At 42.8% G+C, this 12,161-nt stretch overlaps 1 protein-coding gene across 2 annotated transcripts in view; it reads right to left on the reverse strand.

Annotated features, from left to right (window-relative positions):
• The window catches only part of LOC138754405 (laminin subunit gamma-3-like), a 130,287-nt gene that overhangs the window by 14,221 nt on the left and 103,905 nt on the right, over positions 1 to 12,161 (reverse strand). For both annotated transcript variants that reach the window (XM_069918640.1, XM_069918650.1), the window contains 5 exons: positions 10,291 to 10,479; positions 5,059 to 5,304; positions 2,662 to 2,815; positions 1,768 to 1,910; positions 806 to 984 (listed from right to left, as the gene is read on the reverse strand). In XM_069918640.1, coding sequence (XP_069774741.1) covers positions 806 to 984; positions 1,768 to 1,910; positions 2,662 to 2,815; positions 5,059 to 5,304; positions 10,291 to 10,479 — 911 coding nt within the window. The remainder of the gene's footprint in view (positions 1 to 805; positions 985 to 1,767; positions 1,911 to 2,661; positions 2,816 to 5,058; positions 5,305 to 10,290; positions 10,480 to 12,161) is intronic.

Below are 12,161 nucleotides of genomic sequence, written 5' to 3' on the forward strand. Positions count from 1 at the left end.
ATAAAAAACATTTATGTTGTGTGTGGTTAAATGTCCCATAGGCCCAAGGGGGTGGGAGTTGTAGGGCCCCTGTTGATACCAACAATTTGAGTGTCATCTGCAAACTTACTGACCATGCTAACTGCACTGTTATCCAAGTTGTTAAAACAGATGACAAACCACAGTAGATCTAGCACCAATCACTGTGGCACACCTTTAGTCGCAGGTCTTCATCAGAATAATAACCCTCCCCTACCACTGACGTCTACCACCAAGCTGATTTTGTTGCCAATTCACTCTATATCCCATGCAATTTGACCTTTGGGCCGAATCTACTGTGTGGGACCTTGTCAAATGCCTTACTAAAATCCATGTAAACAAAATCTACTCCCTGCCCTTGTCAATCCTCTTGGTCACCTCTTCAAAAAAAAGCACAATCAAGTTTTTGAGACATGATTTCCTATGCACAAATCCATGCTGACTATCCCTAATCAGGCCTTTCCCCTCCAAATGGTTATAAATTCTGTCCTTCAGGATGCCCACAATAACTTTCCCACCACTGATGCTGACCAGCCTGTAGTCCCATGGTTTGTCCTTGCAGCCCTTCTTAAATAAAGGCACAAAATTATCCACTCTCCAGTGGGGTAAAGATGATGCAAACATCAATGTCAGGCAAGTTGAGTAATATCATTCTGCTGCCCAGAGGAAGTGTCCCAAGAATAGCCCAGGCCTCCTCAAGTCAAAGCTCATTGCCCAGTTGGAGCTGTTTCCCAGGAGTGCTGTATGTTGCTGCCAACCAGCTCAAAGTGGATCAGAAGTTCCTTACCTCATCTTGGACCAGGCCATAGCAGACAGGACATTGCTGGCAGTGAAAGGTGGAGGCCTCGTAGTAATAGTTCTCCTGGCATTGCTCACACTTCCATCCAGTGAAGCCCTCTTTACAGATGCAGGTGCCATTGTCCCTACACCGCATCACCAAGGATCCCAGAGGAGAGCAATTGCAGGCTGTTGGGCAGAAAACAAAGAAGCAGCTCAGCTGGGGCAAAGTTCCATGCGAGTCACCATTTAATAGCTACCTGCCCCTTCAAAGAAAAGCCTCTGATTTCCCCATCTTGTCTGAGAGACATGTCCCATCCCGTCCCATTTCTCTACCCCCCTCACCAATCTTCCCATTTCACAAACAAGTTAATGGAATAGAAATGAAAAATGGCATTAAAATTGTGAAATAATATCCAGCAGGCCAGACAGCCGCAATGGAGATGGAGAAATGGATTAATGATTTGATGAAAGGACTTAAGTGTGCCCCTTGTTTCTTCCCTCTATTGGTGGGATGCAGTAACAATCACCACCAGTCTACTTATCCCATTAAGGATAGTTCCTGGCTCAGTCCATGCTCATGGCAGTTTGCTGGAGATGGGCAGATGAAGTACTCAAACCAGGCTGCAGTCTGCTGGAGAAGCAACTATCAAGACCAGGATTTGAGAAGTTTCTAAGGGAAATAAAGGCATTAATGCATTTTATGTATTAGTACATGACAAAGAATCTTGGAATCTTTGAGTTTGGTATTTTATTCCAAGACAGAGCCTCTCTGAGCTGCCTCAAATCTAAGTATTCAGATGGATTATCCAGGATTTACTATCTAGTAAATCCTGCTTTACATTGTTCCAACTGGATGCATCACATGAAAGCTTCACCTTGGTGTAGCCATTAGACCATAAGAGCCATGGAAAGGCAAATTATTAAATTATCAGTATCATAGGCTGATGAGAAAGGTGTCGTGCTTCGTACCTTGACAGCCTCTCTCAGTGAGGTCAAAGTAACCCTGTCTGCATTTGTCACACGGTCTCCCCTCAACACCAGGTCGACAACTGCACTGTCCCGTCTCAGCATGGCAGTAATTGTTCCGCGATCCCACAGGGTGGCAGCCACATCTGGAACAACATTTGTGACACTTAAGAGACAGATGTCAGGCAACATCCAGCAACTCATACAATCCATCCACTGTCCTGGCTCACTGGCCAAATGGATGCCTGTTATGGACACCATCCACCCAGTCCAGACATACCCGTTGGATAGCGAAAAAACAATAAAAATATTCAAAGGTAGGCTCCTCCTGTGGCTCGGCACCAAAGGCCTTCCGCCAGGGCCACTGTCACTGACGGCTTTCTGGAATCTGGACCACAAGTGGAAGAGATGCGATGGAAGGAGGCCTCCCATCAGGTTGCAGGTGCCCACAGTGGGGAATGGGGATAAGAGTTGAGATATGATGTGAACACAGGACTTGAACTCAACATGCAGGGGCGGGTACATCAGAGATGTCTACAGGATCCTCGACTCTCACCATCTCTGAAGATACTTTTTTCTTTCTTTTTTAAATGATACTGTAAATCTTTGCTGGTCATTGAATGACACACAAAAGGAAGCATTTTTATTGTATTTTGGTGCACATGACAATGATAAATTGTCATATGTACCAAATTGTTAATTCTGTGTCAGGCCCTCTAGCCCAGAGGTTCCCACCTCTCTGAGTCTCCCATAGGCTAAAGCATTAATGGTCCCGTGACTGGAAATACTAAACCACATTTTTCAAGCTTTTCATTCTCCAAGAAGTCATGAAGATGCTTCAGATTTTTTATGTCTGACTGGCCCTCCACTAACTGTCCTCCTAAAAAAAAAACTTACCTGAGGCATCCCACCATAGGCTGCAGATTATAGTAGCCCAGCTCACACTGGCTGCAATCTCGGCCAGTCACATTGGGTAGGCATTCACACTGGCCACTTCTGGCATTGCAGGTCTGAAGCTGATTAGCTGAACCAGATGAATTGCAGTTACATGCTGGAGAAAAAAAACAAAAAGACCAGAGTCAAGTCCATTCCAAACACTAATAACAGGAGAAATAAAACAGAAATGACAGTGACAGGTCACTCTACATCTACTCTGCACCCAGTTCTCTCCATCTCACCCCATCAGCATTGTTCATCCTGGAAGTTCAGTCTCAACTTTCCCTTGGAATGGAGAGTTCCACAATCCCACCAGCCTCAGGATGAAAAAGTTACTCTTGAATTCCTTATTGGATTTATGAATGGCTGGTTTTTATATACAGTTTCTTGCCAAGCTAGAAATATCTTTACTACATGAATGCCAAATCTACAGGTATCCCCCACAAGAAGAAAAGGTCATGTTCCTTGGAAATGGAGCGGATCAAAGCCACATCATCTGCATATGCAACAAGAAACACAAGTTGGAAAATAATTATTTTGTGTTGATTTATTTACTTTTTTTAAATACCCCATACAAATAATAGTGTAGCAATTAGTGCAACGCTGTTATAGCACCAGCAATCGGGACCAGGGTTCTAACCTCATGTTGTCTGTAAGGAGTTTGTACGCTTTTCCTGTGTCTGCGTGGGTTTTCTCCAGGGGGTCCAGTTTTCTCCCACCATTCAAAACATACTGGGGGTTGTAAATCAAATGGGTGTAATTGGACGGCACAGGCTCGTGAGCCGATAGGGCCTGTTACCATGCTATATGTCTAAAAAATCCAAGAGAGTGAATTTTATTCCACATCTCAAAATTTTTGGTAGCATTCATGAATTCTCCAAGAGTGATATTCTGTAACCTGTACAGCCTTAATGTGTGGGTCACTTGTATCCTGAACAGACTGAGTGTCAAAATACAAACATAAATACCGGAAGTTAATTACAGAATCTTACAGAACAGAAGGATATGCTTAGCCCATCAAGGCTGAATCTGCTCTTTTGATAGGGCTGTACAATTTCCTATTTTCCTGTTCGCTCCCCAATGGCTCTGCAATTTTGTTTTCTGGATGTCCAGATCTTGTCTGAATCTGTAAGTTAGCAACTTCAGCATAGTGCATTCAGGAATACAATGCACAGTTGAAAAAAATCTCCTTATCTCATCTCTGTCACTTAAGCTGATTAACTTGAATCTCTGCTCATTTGGTTACTGACCCAATTGCCAGCAGAAACAAGTAACTGAGAGCTTAGTCAAATAACAAGTTGGAGGAAGAGTGGTAGATGTTTAAGGAGGAAAGCAGACACTGACAACTGAAGTCAAGATCACCAATGGTGGCATAGTGCCATTGCCAGTAAAGCTACTGCCTCGCAGCTCCAGTGACACAGGTTTGATCCCTACTTCGCCTGCTGGGTGGAGTTTGCATACAGGATGTTTCCTGTGCACTTGATTTTCCTCCCATAATTCCAAAGCTGTGCAGGTTGGCAGGTTAATTTCTAGTGTGCTGGTGAATGATTAAATCTGGGAGTGTTAATTGGAGAAAAGATGACACGATGTAAGGAAATATGGAATGGCAAGAATGGTAAAATTCGTGGACATGCAAGAGATCAGAACTGAAGAAATGCATTTGGAGGAGGTTACAGAGCCAGAGGAGGATTTTACTAAGAAATCAGCAATTGTTTTAAGGCAGAGTTTATTTGTAATAATCTCCGGTGTGATCCAACATTTCTAATTTATAATGCCTATATTCCCTTGAGTTACAAAGGATGAGACTTTAAGGAAGCATAAATCTTAGAAATGTTTCCATGCTGGAGATTCAGGGCAAGGTATTGACTTATTGGGATGGTAAAGAAGAGGAATTTCAGTGGAGGGTTGTGAATAGTTGGTATTCCTTCATCAAGCGAGCTATGGGTGTTCAATGAGGGGGTATATTCCCAAAGGAGACCAAAATGTTTTGCATGAGATCATGGAAAGATAGGAAGATCAGATAGAAAAGCAGAGAGGAGATCAGACATATATTTGAAGCATTGCATAACAAGTAAGGACCATAATGACTCACCTGGACATAATGGGCCAAATGGCCTCTTTCTGTGCTGTATATTTCTATTATTTTCCTGCCTACTGAGGCTCCTACTTCTTAACGTCGCATTCCCACCAGCAACATGAAATATCGTTGAAAAGATCAACAAAAGTGTCATACCACATTAGGTTCAAATTACAGGGACTGGAAAAATAGTTTATTTGTGGGACTCATGTTGGTAACTGAAGTCACTCTATGAGACCTATGAACTCACTCCTGTGTTTGTAGTCCTTTCTGTTACTTACGTTGGCACTTGTTGGACAGATTGGGGGCCAGAGCATTCCCATAGAAACCATCCTCACACCTGTCGCAGTGATGGCCGACTGTGTGGAACAAGCACTTCAGGCACTTCCCTGTCAGGTGGTCACAGATGCCCACGGCATTGAGGTCAGTATTCCCATTGCAATAGCATGGATGACAAGGACGGATGTCCTGATTTTGTCCCAGTGGATCTCCAAAAAAGCCATCATCACAAATTTCACAATGGTTTCCTGGGAGAGAAAGAAATAAAGAGAGGGTGAGAAAAACTGACTGCAAAATAAAATAACTGCAGAAGTAACCTATCCTTACACTTGATAATTTTCCCACCAACTTGTCCTATGAAACAGGTGAATTTACAGCTCATTACAATTGCAGCCTTCCAAATTAATATCAGAATTTCCAGAAACGAAAGTTCAATCTTCAGAATTCCAACACACAGGAGAAAAATTAGAGTAGCATAAAAACTAAAAAAATGTGGAACACAGTCTTCCTTGAGCCAAAGCAACTGTTAAGGAGAGAAAATCTAGCCCATGTTTGAGTTCAGAGTCTCTCATAGCCTTGACTTGACCAGGCTAATAAATGGAATTCCATCCCTTGTGGATCAGTTTTTTTTAAATCATAGGAATCTTATCTAATTTTTGCTGATTTCACAACCAACCACAGCTGGTTTTGAATCCACAAGCTCATCCCTGCTGGCCTACTATCATAAATACCTCATCACTGCATTCAAATGTGATCCTTTCTTCTCCAAAATAAGTATTATTTCACACAACCATAGAACATTACAGCCCAGAAAAAGGCACCTTCAGCCCTTCTAGTCTGGGTCTAACAATTTTATATTGCTAGTCCCACTGACCTGTACCTAGTCCTTTGCCCTCTGTACCTCTCCCATCCATGTACTTGTCAAAAATCTTTTTAAATGTTAAAATTGAGCTTGTATACATCACTTCAGCTGGCAGCTCGTTCCACACCCCCACCACTCTGTGTGAAGTTCCCCTTCATGTTCCCCTAAACTTTTCCTCTTTCTCTCTCTCAACCAATGTCCTGTGGTTTGTATCTCACCTACCTTCAGAGGAAAAAAGCCGATCAACATTTACTCTCGTCTATCCCTATCATAATTTTAAATACTTCTATTAAATTTCCCCTCATTCTTCAGGGAATAAAATCATAACCTGTTTAACGTTTTCCTTTAACTCAGTTCCTAATGTGCCGGCAACATCCTAGTAAATCTTCTCTGCACTCTTTCCATCTTATTGACATCTTTCCTGTAGTTATGTGACCAAAACCGCACACAGTACTCCAAATAGGCCTCACTAATGTCTTATATAACTTTGCCATAACATCCCAGCTCCAAAACTCAATACTTTGATTTATGAAAGTCAATATGCCAAAAGCTCTCATTACAATCCCATCCACCTGTGACATCACTTTCTGTATTCCCAAGTCCCTCTGTTCTACCACACTCCTCAGTGCCTATCATTTACTGTGTATGTCCTTTCTTAGTTTGTCCTTCCAAAATGCAGCACCTATCACTCGTCAGCATTAAATTCTATTTGCTATTTTTCAGCCCATTTTTCCAGCTGGTCCAGATCCCGTTGCAAACTTTGAAAATCTTTGCTGTCCACAACCCCTCCAATCTTAGTCTTATCATCCAGATCATTGGTATAGATGACAAACAACAATGGTCCTAGCACTGATCCCTGAGGCACACCACTAGTCACAGGCCTCCAGTCTGAGAAGCAATCATCCACCACTACTCTCTGGCTTCTCCCACCCAGCCATTGTTGAATCCAGTTCACTACTTCATCATGAATATCTAGTGTCGGAACCTTCCTGACTAACCTATTTGGGACTTTGTCAAAGCATTACTAAAGTCCCTGTAGACAACATAAACAGCCTTTCCTTTGTCAACTTTCCTGGTAATGTTGAAAAAATTCTAATATTGGTTAAACACTACTTACTACACACAAAGCCATGTTGACTATACCCAATCAGTTTCTAGCTATCCCAATCATTGTAAATCCTATCTCTGAGAATACCTTGCAATAATTTACATAAGACTGACATTAGGTTTACTGGCCTATAATTTCTAGGGTTACTTTTGGAGCCTTTTTTAAACAACAGAACAACATGAGCTACCTTCCAATCCTCCGGCACCACAACGATGGCTAAGGACATTTTAAATATTTCTACCTGAGCCTTTGGAACTTCTACATTTGCTTCTCTAAAGGTCCAAGGGAATATCTCGTCAGACCTTGAGGATTTATCCATCCTTATATGACTTCCTCCTCTTGCACAATGCACTTCCTCCTCTTTAATCTGTGTAGGTTCCATTACCTCACTGCTTATTTTCCTTACTTCCGTGCCTGTTTCCTGAGTGAATTGTGCTAAAAAAAAAACATGCAAGATCTCCCCGTCTCTTTTGGCTCCATACAAAGCCAACCACTCTGATCTTCAAGGGGTCAACCTTTGTCCTTATAATCTTTTTCCTCTTAATATACCTGTAGAAACCCTTAATATTTTCCTTTGAATTGCCTGTCAAAACAACCTCGTCTTCTTTTATCCTTTCTGATTTACTGAGGTTTCTCTTGCAATTTTTATACTCCTCAAGAGCCTCATTTGCTCCATGATCCCTGTACCTGTTATACAGCTCTCTCTTATTCCGAACCAAATCCCTAATATCCCTCAAAAACCAAGATTTCCTATGCCTGTTAACTTTGCCTTTAATCCTGACAGGAACATACAAACTCAGTATTCCCAAAATGTCACCTTTGAAGGTCCTCCATTTACCTCGCATGTCCTTGCCAGAAAACAACTTATCCCAATTCACACATTCTAGATCCCTTCTCATTTCCTCAAAATTGGCTTTTCTCCAAGTTAGAATCTTAACCTGAGGCCCAGACCTCACTTTCTCCATAATTAACTTGAAACTAATGGCATTATGATCAATGGACCCAAAATGTTCCCATACACATATCTCTGTCACCTGTCTTTTGTTTAGTTCCCGAAATGGAGATCCAGTATTACATTCTCTCTAGTTGGTACCTCTATATATTGATTTAGAAAACTTTCCTGAACACATTTGACAAACTCCAAGCCATCCAGCCCTTTTACAGTCACTATGTGGAAAATTAAAATCCTTTACTATAACATCCTTGTTCCTGCATCTGTCTGCTATCTCTACAGATTTGCTCCTCCATTTCTCATTGACTATTGGGTGGTCTATAATACAACCCCATGAATGTGGTCATACCTTTCCTGTTCCTCAGCTTCATCCATATAGACTCAGTAGACGAGCCCTCTGGTCTGGCCTGCCCAAGCACACCAGTTATATTTTCCCTGACAAGCAATGCCACTCCTCCCCCTTTCATCCCTGACCACTGCCCACTCCCCCCCCCCCACCATGTTCTATTGTGCGTAAAGCAGCAGAATCCTGGAACATCAAGCTGCCAGTCCTGCCCCTCCTGCCATCAAGTTTCACTAATGGCCACAATGTCATAATTCCATTTGCAAATCCACGTTCTAAGCTTGTCTGACTTTTCTACAATACTCTTTGCATTGAAATAGATGCACCTGAGAACATTTCCACCACATATAACCTGTTGACTTCTAACGATGTGCGCAATTTTAACATCTTTTCCCTCCTCCACTCCTCTATCTGCTCTGGCACTCTTGTTCCCCTCCCCCTGCAAATTTAGTTTAAATCCATTAGGGCAGCACTAGCAAACCTTCTCCAAGGATATTAGTCCCCCTCCAGTTCAGATGCAAACCGTCCCATTGGAACAGGCCCCAACTTCCTTGGAAGAGAGCCCAATGATCCAGAAACCTGAGCCCCTCCCTGCTGTACCATGTCTTTAGCCACGTGTTATCCTCCATTATCCTCCTATTTCTAACCTCACCAGCATGTGTCATGGGTAGCAATCCTGAGATCACAACCTGGAGGTCCTTTCCTTCAACCTAGCGCCTAACTCCCTGAACTCTCTTTGAAGGATCTCCTCAACTTTCCTACCCACATCATTGGTCCCTTCATGGATCACAACATCTGGCTGCTCACCCTCCCTCCTGACAATGCCATGAACTTCATTTTAGATATCTTGGACCCTGGCACCAGGGAGGCAACATACCATCCGGGATACTCAATCTCTTCCACAGAACCTCTTATGTGTCCCCCTAACTGTGGAATCCCTGATCACGACAGCTTGTCTCTTCTCCTCACTTCCCTGCTTAGCCACAGGACCAGACTCCATGCCAACGATCTGATTGCCATGGTTTGTCTCTGGTAGGACATTCCCCCCCACCCCCTCCACAGTATCCAAAATTGAATACTTATTATTGAAGGGATGGGGTGGGGGAAACAGCCACAGGAGTGTCCTGCACGGTCTGCCTTTTCCCTTTCCCTCTCCTGACTGTCACCCAGCTACCCTCCTCCCGCCTCCGAGGTGTGATAGTGATCCTGCAACTCCTACCTATCAGCCTCTCAGCCTCCCGAATGATCCAGAATTCATCCAGCTGCAGCTCCATTTCTTTAACTTGGCTTGTCAGGAGCTGCAGCTGGATGCACTTCTTGCAGATGATGTTATCAAGGATACTGCTGGCTTCCCTGGTGACCCACATTCTTTCTGCAAGAGGAGCATTCCCCTGCCTTGACTGCTATTCCCACTGTTTATGATTCGAGGAACAAAATATATCGAAGTGTAAAACTTGCCCTTACCTGTGCCTACCTGTTGAATCCCTTTTGTTCCTTGAATAGGGTGGCCCTTTCTTACTTCAACTCCTACTATCCTTTGCCTCTTATCTGTTCTCGCCAAAGCCGTACCACTCTGACTCAACACACTCTCAATACTTGGCAATCCATCAAGTTGAAAGGACACTAAACAATGATAAGATTATTTGACTGTGGAAACCCTGTGCCATTACAAAGGATGGTAACCAATCACCATTCCACTGCTGGGAATAAGGATGTGCAAATGGAAGTGCTGGATATCAGTTCTCCACCTCGGCAAGCTATGATATACTGGCATCAATTTTTCCTTTCCCACTGTCCAACCCAGCATACATTATTCAGCATGATCCCTGCAGGTGTTACTGAACACATGGGATAATTATCAGTGGTGTGTAGGTGTACACTGGGAGTTGTCGGTGGGGGTGGGGTGGGGGGGGGGATGGAGAGGTTGGCGGAAATAGAACATTATAAGCAGCTGCAGTCAAGTCTTTACCTGTCTGTCCTTCAGGGCAGGTAGTACAGACCACTTCTTTCGTCTCTTCTATCATGGCGCAATTGGACTGATCAGGACAGGGGCAAGGTTTGCAGTCGTTGTATTTGCCCCAAAATGGGTTTCCATAGTATCCTTTCGCACACTGCTCACAGGAGGAACCATTAGTGTTGTGTAAACACTGGCAAATGCCTACAAATCAAGATATCTGGCTCAGTGGGAAAAAGAACACAAGAAGATAATGTCCACACCCAAGTTCAAAACATCAAAAGGAGCAAGAGACTGGTGAGTAAAGTCTTTGGGGAATGGCCATTCCTTTACATATTAAATATTTATTGATAAAATTATATCTAGGTCAGTATCAGGCCCATCACATAATACATGTTACAAAATGCTGCAGTTAAAAATGATCAACTACACTTTTGAGCAAAAAAAAGAACAATTGGACTCCAATTGACCCAAGATCTTCCTTAAAACAATTAGCCTCCGTTGACCTGAACATTCACCTGAGCAACTAACCATGAAATTGCTCTGATAATCATCACAGAAATGACATGTGGGCAGCCTTACAAGCACGAATATTGTAGCAATAACCATTGCAGCAGTATATCTTTTTGTGCTTGGCATGGCAAATGCCCAAGTTTCTATCAGCAACCTTGTAAAGTCATCAGTTTTTTTCAAAGAAAAAAATGTTTCCTCTCCCCCGATACATTTTTCCAAATATACTTCCCTCATGTTTATCTGGAACCTTGAGAATGATGCTGAGCTGAACTCCCTCATGGCCCATTTTCTGGCAGTATCCTTGAATGAGGGAGACGTTCTCTGTTGTCAAGATGAAAGGCTGATGGTGGGACCAATAATTAAAGGCACTCTATTTTAAACTTGCATTTGACAAAAAAAAACAACCAAATAATGTGATTTCAGTGGAACCACGCAAGTGTTTCCATGCACTGAATATGAAGGGGCCCCCAGGGTAGCCAAGATGGGGAGGGTGGGAGGGGACGGAAGATGTTTGAGATTGTAATGAAGTGTAGGCCACTGATGAAGCTTTAATCAAGGGATGGCATCCAGACAAAGCAAATAGTGACAACCTCTGATCTACAAGAGCATAAACAACAGGTGTATGGAACTATGAAGCCCTGTGCACCTCAAGTACCAGAACATGGCATGCAACTTCTAGCTCACTGATTTTTCTTTTCCTACCCAATATGGCACCCAATATGCCTCAGCTGCCTCTTTTCCTTCACCTCCAAGTATTTTCTTCAAATCAAGAGAGAGAAGGAACAGCATTAGTAAATATTTTGGGGTTTTATAACATAAATAAAAAAAAAGGAGTAGAGCTGCTGCCCTATTCAAAAAGATCAAAAAAAATGGTGGGTAATGGACTGTGAGGGAGGGAAGTGTTCAATTGATCATGGAGTAGGTTTACATAGGTTGGGCCTGAACGGTGCTGTACTATGTTCGAACACCTTCTCCTGAATTGTTTTCATATACATTGGATGCTCCAATGTCCAGAAACGTGTGGACTTCAGTTTTGAATATAATCAATAACTAGGTCTTCTGAGCACTCCTGTCTGGAGAATTTCAAACATGCACCCACAAATTCTCATCTCTTATTGTGAGACTGCCATCTGCAATTCGAGATTCCTCATCGAAACACCCTCCCACATTAATCATGTTGAGTCCTTCCAGAAGTTTGTACACTTCAGTGAAATCAGCTCATTCTTCCAAACTCTGCAGAATGGACGCCGAGGCAACTCAATCTCTCCTCGTTTGACAGACCTTCCATCCTGAGGATATCTGTTGAATATTGCCACACTTTCTAGGAAGCAAATGAATTTTTCTTTGATGAGACTAGAATTGTACACAATACT

The sequence above is a fragment of the Narcine bancroftii genome, chromosome 1, assembly GCF_036971445.1.
Source record: "Narcine bancroftii isolate sNarBan1 chromosome 1, sNarBan1.hap1, whole genome shotgun sequence".
NCBI lineage: Eukaryota > Metazoa > Chordata > Chondrichthyes > Torpediniformes > Narcinidae > Narcine > Narcine bancroftii.